The sequence below is a fragment of the Gouania willdenowi genome, unplaced genomic scaffold (genome assembly GCF_900634775.1).
Source record: "Gouania willdenowi unplaced genomic scaffold, fGouWil2.1 scaffold_93_arrow_ctg1, whole genome shotgun sequence".
Classification (NCBI taxonomy): domain Eukaryota; kingdom Metazoa; phylum Chordata; class Actinopteri; order Blenniiformes; family Gobiesocidae; genus Gouania; species Gouania willdenowi.
Window position 1 is genome coordinate 160,001 of NW_021145258.1, and position 12,195 is coordinate 172,195.

General features: G+C 41.6%; 1 protein-coding gene across 1 annotated transcript; it reads left to right on the forward strand.

Annotated features, from left to right (window-relative positions):
• Positions 1-9,145: 9,145 nt before the first annotated feature.
• LOC114461081 (uncharacterized) lies at positions 9,146-11,078 on the forward strand. Its single transcript, XM_028442919.1, has 2 exons — positions 9,146-9,660; positions 10,061-11,078. The coding sequence occupies exons 1-2, from the start codon at positions 9,266-9,268 to the stop codon at positions 11,076-11,078; spliced, it is 1,413 nt and encodes a 470-aa protein (XP_028298720.1). The 5' UTR covers positions 9,146-9,265.
• Positions 11,079-12,195: the final 1,117 nt, after the last annotated feature.

Here is a 12,195-nt window from a genome sequence, read left to right on the forward strand (position 1 = left end):
TTATTTCAACAGGCCGCATTCTGACCACCTATGACCCCAGGTGACCCCCTAAACCTTGGGGGAGAGCCTCCAAAATCTTACCACTTGTCCAGCCCCTCCTCACTATAGATGGTGTGGATTTTCAGTCATGTAGCTCAAAGCATTCAGGATTTATGGATAAAAAACTAATGTCTTTTTTGAAAACAAACCCTGTAACCCATTCGGACCAAAAGGCCTAAAATCACCTTTTGGCTCCTATTGACCTCAAATTTGGAGCTAAAAAGCTGAAATTTCACACACACACTCCTTCGGGCTCCCTTATGACCTACACTTGGTTTCATTTGAGTATCTTTAAAGATGTCCAAGTTGCACCCCCATTTCCACTGTAAAGGTCGTGACCTTACGGCTGTAACTTCGCAACGGAAGGTCCGATCCGCATGGGGTCGACGCCTCCCAGATGGTCTTATAGGCAACATAAACATATGTAAAAATCAGACCTCTGCCTAGTTGCCTTGATACCACGGGATGCCGTTTTTATTTCAACAGGCCGCATTCTGACACCTATGACCCCAGGTGACCCCCTAAACCTTGGGGGAGAGCCTCCAAAATCTTACCACTTGTCCAGCCCCTCATCACTATAGATGGTGTGGATTTTCAGTCATGTAGCTCAAAGCATTCAGGATTTATGGATAAAAAACTAATGTCTATTTTGAAAACAAACCCTCTAACCCATTCGGACCAAAAGGCCTAAAATCACCTTTTGGCTCCTATTGACCTCAAATTTTGAGCTAAAAAGCTGAAATTTCACACACACACTCCTTAGGGCTCCCTTATGACCTACACTTGGTTTCATTTGAGTATCTTTAAAGATGTCCAAGTTGCACCCCCATTTCCACTGTAAAGGTCATGACCTTACGGCTGTAACTTCGCAACGGAAGGTCCAATCCGCATGGGGTCGACGCCTCCCAGATGGTCTTATAGGCAACATGAACATATGTAAAAATCAGACCTCTGCCTTGTTGCCTTGATACCACGGGATGCCGTTTTTATTTCAACAGGCCGCATTCTGACACCTATGACCCCAGGTGACCCCCTAAACCTTGGGGGAGAGCCTCCAAAATCTTACCACTTGTCCAGCCCCTCCTCACTATAGATGGTGTGGATTTTCAGTCATGTAGCTCAAAGCATTCAGGATTTATGGATAAAAAACTAATGTCTATTTTGAAAACAAACCCTGTAACCCATTGGGACCAAAAGGCCTAAAATCACCTTTTGGCTCCTATTGACCTCAAGTTTTGAGCTAAAAAGCTGAAATTTCACACACACACTCCTTAGGGCTCCCTTATGACCTACACTTGGTTTCATTTGAGTATCTTTAAAGATGTCCAAGTTACACCCCCATTTCCACTGTAAAGGTCGTGACCTTACGGCTGTAACTTCGCAACGGAAGGTCCGATCCGCATGGGGTCGACGCCTCCCAGATGGTCTTATAGGCAACATAAACATATGTAAAAATCAGACCTCTGCCTAGTTGCCTTGATACCACGGGATGCCGTTTTTATTTCAACAGGCCGCATTCTGACACCTATGACCCCAGGTGACCCCCTAAACCTTGGGGGAGAGCCTCCAAAATCTTACCACTGGTCCAGCCCCTCCTCACTATAGATGGTGTGGATTTTCAGTCATGTAGCTCAAAGCATTCAGGATTTATGGATAAAAAACTAATGTCTATTTTGAAAACAAACCCTGTAACCCATTGGGACCAAAAGGCCTAAAATCACCTTTTGGCTCCTATTGACCTCAAATTTTGAGCTAAAAAGCTGAAATTTCACACACACACTCCTTAGGGCTCCCTTATGACCTACACTTGGTTTCATTTGAGTATCTTTAAAGATGTCCAAGTTGCACCCCCATTTCCACTGTAAAGGTCGTGACCTTACGGCTGTAACTTCGCAACGGAAGGTCCGATCCGCATGGGGTCGACGCCTCCCAGATGGTCTTATAGGCAACATAAACATATGTAAAAATCAGACCTCTGCCTAGTTGCCTTGATACCACGGGATGCCGTTTTTATTTCAACAGGCCGCATTCTGACACCTATGACCCCAGGTGACCCCCTAAACCTTGGGGGAGAGCCTCCAAAATCTTACCACTTGTCCAGCCCCTCCCCACTATAGATGGTGTGGATTTTCAGTCATGTAGCTCAAAGCATTCAGGATTTATGGATAAAAAACTAATGTCTATTTTGAAAACAAACCCTGTAACCCATTGGGACCAAAAGGCCGAAAATCACCTTTTGGCTCCTATTTACCTCAAATTTTGAGCTAAAAAGCTGAAATTTCACACACACACTCCTTAGGGCTCCCTTATGACCTACACTTGGTTTCATTTGAGTATCTTTAAAGATGTCCAAGTTGCACCCCCATTTCCACTGTAAAGGTCGTGACCTTACGGCTGTAACTTCGCAACGGAAGGTCCGATCCGCATGGGGTCGACGCCTCCCAGATGGTCTTATAGGCAACATAAACATATGTAAAAATCAGACCTCTGCCTTGTTGCCTTGATACTACGGGATGCCGTTTTTATTTCAACAGGCCGCATTCTGACCACCTATGACCCCAGGTGACCCCCTAAACCTTGGGGGAGAGCCTCCAAAATCTTACCACTTGTCCAGCCCCTCCTCACTATAGATGGTGTGGATTTTCAGTCATGTAGCTCAAAGCATTCAGGATTTATGGATAAAAAAACTAATGTCTATTTTGAAAACAATCCCTGTAACCCATTTGGACCAAAAGGCCTAAAATCACCTTTTGGCTCCTATTGACCTCAAATTTTGAGCTAAAAAGCTGAAGTTTCACACAAACACTCCTTAGGGCTCCCTTATGACCTACACTTGGTTTCATTTGAGTATCTTTAAAGATGTCCAAGTTGCACCCCCATTTTCACTGTAAAGGTCGTGACCTTACGGCTGTAACTTCGCAATGGAAGGTCCGATCCGCATGGGGTCGACGCCTCCCAGATGGTCTTATAGGCAACATAAACATATGTAAAAATCAGACCTCTGCCTAGTTGCCTTGATAGCACGGGATGCCGTTTTTATTTCAACAGGCCGCATTCTGACACCTATGACCCCAGGTGACCCCCTAAACCTTGGGGGAGAGCCTCCAAAATCTTACCACTTGTCCAGCCCCTCCTCACTATAGATGGTGTGGATTTTCAGTCATGTAGCTCAAAGCATTCAGGATTTATGGATCAAAAACAAATGTCTATTTTGAAAACAATCCCTGTAACCCATTTGGACCAAAAGGCCTAAAATCACCTTTTGGCTCCTATTGACCTCAAATTTTGAGCTAAAAAGCTGAAATTTCACACAAACACTCCTTAGGGCTCCCTTATGACCTACACTTGGTTTCATTTGAGTATCTTTAAAGATGTCCAAGTTGCACCCCCATTTCCACTGTAAAGGTCGTGACCTTACGGCTGTAACTTCGCAACGGAAGGTCCGATCCGCATGGGGTCGACGCCTCCCAGATGGTCTTATAGGCAACATAAACATATGTAAAAATCAGACCTCTGCCTAGTTGCCTTGATACCACGGGATGCCGTTTTTATTTCAACAGGCCGCATTCTGACACCTATGACCCCAGGTGACCCCCTAAACCTTGGGGGAGAGCCTCCAAAATCTTACCACTTGTCCAGCCCCTCCCCACTATAGATGGTGTGGATTGTCAGTAATGTAGCTCAAAGCATTCAGGTTTTATGGATAAAAAACTAATGTCTATTTTGAAAACAAACCCTGTAACCCATTCGGACCAAAAGGCCTAAAATCACCTTTTGGCTCCTATTGACCTCAAATTTTGAGCTAAAAAGCTGAAATTTCACACAAACACTCCTTAGGGCTCCCTTATGACCTACACTTGGTTTCATTTGAGTATCTTTAAAGATGTCCAAGTTGCACCCCCATTTCCACTGTAAAGGTCGTGACCTTACGGCTGTAACTTCGCAACGGAAGGTCCGATCCGCATGGGGTCGACGCCTCCCAGATGGTCTTATAGGCAACATAAACATATGTAAAAATCAGACCTCTGCCTTGTTGCCTTGATACCACGGGATGCCGTTTTTATTTCAACAGGCCGCATTCTGACCACCTATGACCCCAGGTGACCCCCTAAACCTTGGGGGAGAGCCTCCAAAATCTTACCACTTGTCCAGCCCCTCCTCACTATAGATGGTGTGGATTTTCAGTCATGTAGCTCAAAACATTCAGGATTTATGGATAAAAAACTAATGTCTATTTTGAAAACAATCCCTGTAACCCATTCGGACCAAAAGGCCTAAAATCACCTTTTGGCTCCTATTGACCTCAAATTTTGAGCTAAAAAGCTGAAGTTTCACACAAACACTCCTTAGGGCTCCCTTATGACCTACACTTGGTTTCATTTGAGTATCTTTAAAGATGTCCAAGTTGCACCCCCATTTCCACTGTAAAGGTCATGACCTTACGGCTGTAACTTCGCAACGGAAGGTCCGATCCGCATGGGGTCGACGCCTCCCAGATGGTCTTATAGGCAACATAAACATATGTAAAAATCAGACCTCTGCCTAGTTGCCTTGATAGCACGGGATGCCGTTTTTATTTCAACAGGCCGCATTCTGACACCTATGACCCCAGGTGACCCCCTAAACCTTGGGGGAGAGCCTCCAAAATCTTACCACTTGTCCAGCCCCTCCCCACTATAGATGGTGTGGATTGTCAGTCATGTAGCTCAAAGCATTCAGGTTTTATGGATAAAAAACTAATGTCTATTTTGAAAACAAACCCTGTAACCCATTCGGACCAAAAGGCCTAAAATCACCTTTTGGCTCCTATTGACCTCAAATTTTGAGCTAAAAAGCTGAAATTTCACATACACACTCCTTAGGGCTCCCTTATGACCTACACTTGGTTTCATTTGAGTATCTTTAAAGATGTCCAAGTTGCACCCCCATTTCCACTGTAAAGGTCGTGACCTTACGGCTGTAACTTCGCAACGGAAGGTCCGATCCGCATGGGGTCGACGCCTCCCAGATGGTCTTATAGGCAACATAAACATATGTAAAAATCAGACCTCTGCCTAGTTGCCTTGACACCACGGGATGCCGTTTTTATTTCAACAGGCCGCATTCTGACCACCTATGACCCCAGGTGACCCCCTAAACCTTGGGGGAGAGCCTCCAAAATCATACCACTTGTCCAGCCCCTCCTCACTATAGATGGTGTGGATTTTCAGTCATGTAGCTCAAAGCATTCAGGATTTATGGATAAAAAACTAATGTCTATTTTGAAAACAATCCCTGTAACCCATTCGGACCAAAAGGCCTAAAATCACCTTTTGGCTCCTATTGACCTCAAATTTTGAGCTAAAAAGCTGAAATTTCACACACACACTCCTTAGGGCTCCCTTATGACCTACACTTGGTTTCATTTGAGTATCTTTAAAGATGTCCAAGTTGCACCCCCATTTCCACTGTAAAGGTCGTGACCTTACGGCTGTAACTTCGCAACGGAAGGTCCGATCCGCATGGGGTCGACGCCTCCCAGATGGTCTTATAGGCAACATAAACATATGTAAAAATCAGACCTCTGCCTAGTTGCCTTGATAGCACGGGATGCCGTTTTTATTTCAACAGGCCGCATTCTGACACCTATGACCCCAGGTGACCCCCTAAACCTTGGGGGAGAGCCTCCAAAATCTTACCACTTGTCCAGCCCCTCCCCACTATAGATGGTGTGGATTGTCAGTCATGTAGCTCAAAGCATTCAGGTTTTATGGATAAAAAACTAATGTCTATTTTGAAAACAAACCCTGTAACCCATTCGGACCAAAAGGCCTAAAATCACCTTTTGGCTCCTATTGACCTCAAATTTTGAGCTAAAAAGCTGAAATTTCACATACACACTCCTTAGGGCTCCCTTATGACCTACACTTGGTTTCATTTGAGTATCTTTAAAGATGTCCAAGTTGCACCCCCATTTCCACTGTAAAGGTCGTGACCTTACGGCTGTAACTTCGCAACGGAAGGTCCGATCCGCATGGGGTCGACGCCTCCCAGATGGTCTTATAGGCAACATAAACATATGTAAAAATCAGACCTCTGCCTAGTTGCCTTGACACCACGGGATGCCGTTTTTATTTCAACAGGCCGCATTCTGACCACCTATGACCCCAGGTGACCCCCTAAACCTTGGGGGAGAGCCTCCAAAATCATACCACTTGTCCAGCCCCTCCTCACTATAGATGGTGTGGATTTTCAGTCATGTAGCTCAAAGCATTCAGGATTAATGGATAAAAAACTAATGTCTATTTTGAAAACAATCCCTGTAACCCATTCGGACCAAAAGGCCTAAAATCACCTTTTGGCTCCTATTGACCTCAAATTTTGAGCTAAAAAGCTGAAATTTCACACACACACTCCTTAGGGCTCCCTTATGACCTACACTTGGTTTCATTTGAGTATCTTTAAAGATGTCCAAGTTGCACCCCCATTTCCACTGTAAAGGTCGTGACCTTACGGCTGTAACTTCGCAACGGAAGGTCCGATCCGCATGGGGTCGACGCCTCCCAGATGGTCTTATAGGCAACATAAACATATGTAAAAATCAGACCTCTGCCTAGTTGCCTTGACACCACGGGATGCCGTTTTTATTTCAACAGGCCGTATTCTGACCACCTATGACCCCAGGTGACCCCCTATACCTTGGGGGAGAGCCTCCAAAATCTTACCACTGGTCCAGCCCCTCCTCACTATAGATGGTGTGGATTTTCAGTCATGTAGCTCAAAGCATTCAGGATTTATGGATAAAAAACTAATGTAAAAACATATTATTGGAATAAATGTGTTTTTACTTATTTCGCGATCGTCATCATATGTGCTAATTTTTCAGCCTGAGTAAAAATGTAAAGGTCGTAACCTTACGGCTGTAGGGTTAGGGTTAGTTTTTATGCCGTTTTTTGTTGTATTTTATGAGTTTAAATGTAACAAATTAAATATATGACGCGTCTGACAAAAGCTTGGATCGAGGGATGACTTTCAATAGATCGCAGCGTGAAGCTGCTCTGCTACGTACGAAACCCTGACCCAGAATCAGACATCAGAATCACATATGACAGATAAGCAATATTCTAATGAAAGTGAGAGCATGTACATTGTTCCACATTGTTACATGTTTTAGAAATTGTTTTCTAATTGTGATGCATGTTTTGAAATAAATGTATTTCAGAAAATCATTGCCTCTTAAATGTTTATTTCCCAATGAATTTCTAAAAGTTAAAAACAAAATGTATACCTTTTTTAGTATTATTTACAAATAACTTTTATGTAGTTAAAAGAAAAAAACTCTTGAAGAGTTAATATTTAGACTCTAACACTGAGTTAGTGTTAAATTAATAACTCCAGACAGATTTAGTATTTGACACTTAATTAGAGTTAAGGTACCAACTCTCCAAAAAGAGTTAAATTAACACTCTCTGGTCTGGACCCATATAGACACTTTAAAAGTGTTGAAATCAAATCTGACAGTGTTAATTTGGGCATGCTGGATTTGCTGTGTACAGATAGCTACAAAAGTGGTAATTAGTATAGGGCTCTATAAAATCAGCGTTAACGGAATCAACCAATAAAAACGGTTAAACGGGGAAATGGACAAAATCGGCATGAAACGCCGTCACCGTGGGGCAAAGAATGTTTTTTATGGGGAAGTTTTTCTGGGGACCGCTTATTAGGTGCACCGCCCTCTCTCCTCCTGTCCTGGCTGCATTAAACTCTGCCTAAATCACCACAAACACTGTCTAAAAAGCAACGCAAATCATCACTGACTCCTAACTACAGAGCCTCCAGTGCACGCTAACTTTGCTGTGCCTGTGAAGCTCCGCCCGTTTTTCGTGTAGCGCAGCGGCGCTCTGAAAATGTGATCAGCTTTAATCATCTTCACCTGCTCAGTGTTCGAACTGTTGTGCCAGGTTAACTAAGAATAACTCAGTCCATGTTGTCTTTTAGTTCTTTTTATTCCAACCTTTTGTCCGTGTCTTGTAGGTAAACATTCACAGTCAGCAAGCTACCTCAAGTACAACAGTTTCAGTGGGAACTTCTGGTTTACAAAATAAAAGTCCATTGGAGCAACGCTATTAGAATGTTACATTCTAACAACTCATCAGAGTTACAGTAAAATGCATGTTAAAATAATGAATTAATAAACAATTAACTAATGAAAATCAAAGTTTATACTTGATTTATTTTTTTATTTATTTTTAATTCATTGTTTTGTTGTTTTCCTAAAAAAATGTTTGGTTTTCTTTTGTTTTTTAACTTCAGTGTATTGCATGGTGTTACTTTCGCCCTGACTATGGGGGACAAAAGTAACAAAGTGCAACATCTCGTCGTCAAATTCAACATTACACAGAAGATGATTTAAATTAGGTTAATTTAAACTAAGTTGATCAGAACTTAATCATTAAACCTGATCAGATTCAGTAAATCATTGATCCCTGAGAGGAAATCAGGTGACATTAATGCTGTTCTCATACTTTGTACATGTTCATACATGTTCTCATCTTTATATGACATATAAATGATTAAAAAATAGCGGCCATAATAACCCATGTCATTACAATTATATCTACCTTTTAATTGTATATACTTTATTTTTGAAAAACATTTTAGTTTAATTATGAGTTTTTTTTAATTTATTAGTATTTATTTTGTTTTTACTTTGTTTGACATGTGAATTAAAACCAAAGTAAGGAGCCATCGTGAGATTGTTTTATATTTCATTTTCAGCCAATTTAAATTGAATAAAATAGTCTAAAATAAAATAAAACATTGGACAACATTCAACCTATTCCTCAAATGCTAATAATAACCAATGAGGGATTAACAAAGAACCCCCCCAACACACACACACAAACACACACACACACACACACACACACACACACACACACACACACACACACACACACACACACGTGTGTAAACAAACATAACACAGAACTCTGTTGTCATGACAACTCTGTTTACATCACTCCTTGCAACAGCCAATAGAAAAAGAGTTATCTCCTGCTTTCATGTTCTAAAGCTCTTTCATCTTCTCATAGAGCTCACAGTGTTCACTCATGTTCCAATATAAGCAGTTCTTCAGCATCTTTTCTCCATTGATCACTATTTCTTTGACATTTCCTTGACTCATTTACTTTTGTTCATTATTATCTGTATATTTCCTTCTCTGAGTGTATTTTTCTGAGCATCGATGGAGCTTTTTCAAGAAGGCACCTATCGTCCCATCGGGGTGCTGTTCGACACTCCTGTTTATAGACAGATTTTTCAGAACTGTTGGCATATGCCCTCCTACAAAGTTCATGTAGCTATGGTGGCTGAACTCCTGAGGTTACAGAAGGAGAACCAACTTCTGTCTGAGGTGACTCCTGAAGACATGGCTCGACACCTCCATGTAATGAGCAAACGCAGTCTAAGGGTGCAGCTGCTGGACTTTCAGCTGCAGGAGTACGATAACGATGATGATGATGAGGTTAGGATGCTTCTCAGCATGGCGAGGGAGGTCAACGACAGCATGAGGATGAGGGATATTCAGCTGGATGCTCAAAGGCTGATCAGCGCTCCAGAGCTCATGCCTCCAAACTTTATGTGAGTTACATACAGAGGTGTAAAGAGTAGTGATATATCCTACTCAATTACAAGTACAAATGCATTTCATTGTTGTCTGGTCATTTCATTTTTTATAGTTTCACAATGTCCATTGATCATTTTAAATGAAAAATAATAATAATTTTCTCAGTAATGATTGGGTTTAAAAATGCAACGAATGACTTTATTTCTTGAAAAATGTACTGAAGTACATGTAAAATTACAGATTTAGAAATATACTGAAAGAAGCACAAGTACCAATAAAATCAACTCAATTACAGTAACATTAGTACTTGTAATCCATTACTTTCACCTCTGGTTATATTTGACAGACATTTGCACTTTAAACACCTGCTGCTTTGGGCTGTTTTGAAGCTAACTTTATGATTTCATTTCATAGATCAGCAAAGATGATGAAAGAGGCAAAGGCCATTGGGGAGGCGCTCACTGAGAGGCATCAGCAAACCTCCTGCTCTGAACATCTCCAGCAGCCCCGGGACGTGGTTTTGGACGTGGTTCCAAAGGTGCTTCAGGGCTTGTGGGTGCCTAAACCAAGGTTGTTCCTCACCATGCCTTCCATGAAGCTGGATAAGATGGCAGTTGGAGTCACCAAAGGGGTAGAAGATGGTGTTCTAGCTGCCCTAGGCTCCACCACACATGAAGTCAACATGTCCCGCTCAACCAGGGATGAGATGATCACCTCCATCATAAAGACACTTCATGAAGCCTACCCCAAAGACATCAGGAGGAAGATGCTGAACTCATTTTCTCCACAGTTGATGCACCACGTTGCTGAAGTTACAGCTGAACAGATCACGGCTTTGTTTCAACCTCGGGGGAAACAAGAAGATACCATGTCCCTCCCTGAGGAGCCCACGACCCTCCCTGAGGAGCCCAAGTCTCTCACTGAAGAGCCCACGTCACTCCCTGACGAGACCACGTCTCTAAATGAGGAGCCCACGTCACTACATGAGGAGGTCAAGTCTCTCCCTGAAGATCCCACGTCACTCCCTGAGGAGCCCAAGTCTCTCACTGAAGAGCCCACGTCACTCCCTGACGAGACCACGTCTCTAAATGAGGAGCCCACGTCTCTCCATGAGGAGCCCAAGTCTCTCACTGAAGAGCCCACATCCCTCCATGAGGAGCCCAAGTCTCTCACTGAAGAGCCCACGTCCCTCCATGAGGAGCCCAAGTCTCTCACTGAAGAGCCCACGTCACTCCCTGATGAGACCACGTCTCTAAATGAGGAGCCCACGTCCCTCCATGTGGAGCCCAAGTCTCTCACTGAGGAGCCCACGTTCCTCCATGAGCAGTCACCAGTGAAGGTGGAGGAATCTCGAAAGAAGAAAAAGAGTCGAATGAACCGATTCATCAGGTGGATGCAGAAGAGGATCTTCACCCGCATCCATCCTCAGTGACACAATCTGTTTTTCCAACAAATAATTAAACATTTGTTGAAAAATGTGGAAACATTAATGACTTTATGTTACAACCTGATACAATCACTTTGTAACAATGTATCATTTATTGTGAAAAAAATCAAATAAAATCTGCAAAACAAAACAGATGAAGTGATTTGTTGATTTAAAACACACATGAATAATAACCAATAAGGGTTTTAACAAAGATTAATGCTTGATAATGATATTATAGACAAAGTAAAATGGATTATAAATGAGCTCATAATTATTAATTATTACTGGCTCACTAAAAATAATAATGCTACATACTTAATTACAATGGTAACTGAAGAGAAAAAAAGGAGAGAAGAGAACTGCATGAAGATAAGAAATTAAAGACAATAAAAATAACCAAAGGAGAGTTCACTCAGACACCCAAACCTCCTCCAAGCTCCAAATCTCCTCTTTGTCAGATATTGTAAGTTATCTGGATCAGTGATCCTGGTACCAGGATCATTCACACAATAATGGCTTGGAACAAATCTATATCCCACTAACTATCATACAGTAGGTCACAATCAGTGCTTTAAATTAACTTTTTAGATCACCAGCCAGCATGGCTAGTAGATTCTTAAAGTTATAAACCAACCACATTTTCCACCAGCCAAATTTTTTTCTAGAAAAAATAAACTACATTATGAGCCACAGAATAGATTTAAGCCTTCAAGTGTTTTAAAAATAGTTTTTAATTTAGTTGATTGCAAAAATACATTAAAATAGTAAAAATATATACATTTATTTTAAAAACAATGCTAACTGTAAACATGTTTAGGATGTCTATCATTCATAATAAACATACATTTTTTACACTTCATCATTAATGTACATATGACTTTTTTTGTACAAAACTTTCAACATGGTTAACATTATTAAATTGTAATTAACTTTAAGTCGTATGTCTTTAGATGCTTGTAATGGAAGACACACCCATTTTTTTAGGTTTTAAATGTACATTGATGAAAATAAAATGAAAATAGAAATAACGCATTTTTCGCTTTTGCGCTTTTTCATATAATTAATTTATTCCATAGAGTTGCTTCCTCTTATTACACATTTTGATATGACTTTATTGAAC

What these genes read in the sequence shown, in the direction of transcription:
- LOC114461081 (XM_028442919.1), top strand. Translation starts at nt 9,266, where the DNA reads ATGGAGCTTTTTCAAGAAGGCACCTATCGTCCCATCGGGGTGCTGTTC. An exon ending in CTCATGCCTCCAAACTTTAT is followed by an intron (nt 9,661 to 10,060) that starts GTGAGTTACATA and finishes TTCATTTCATAG; the next exon opens with ATCAGCAAAGATGATGAAAG.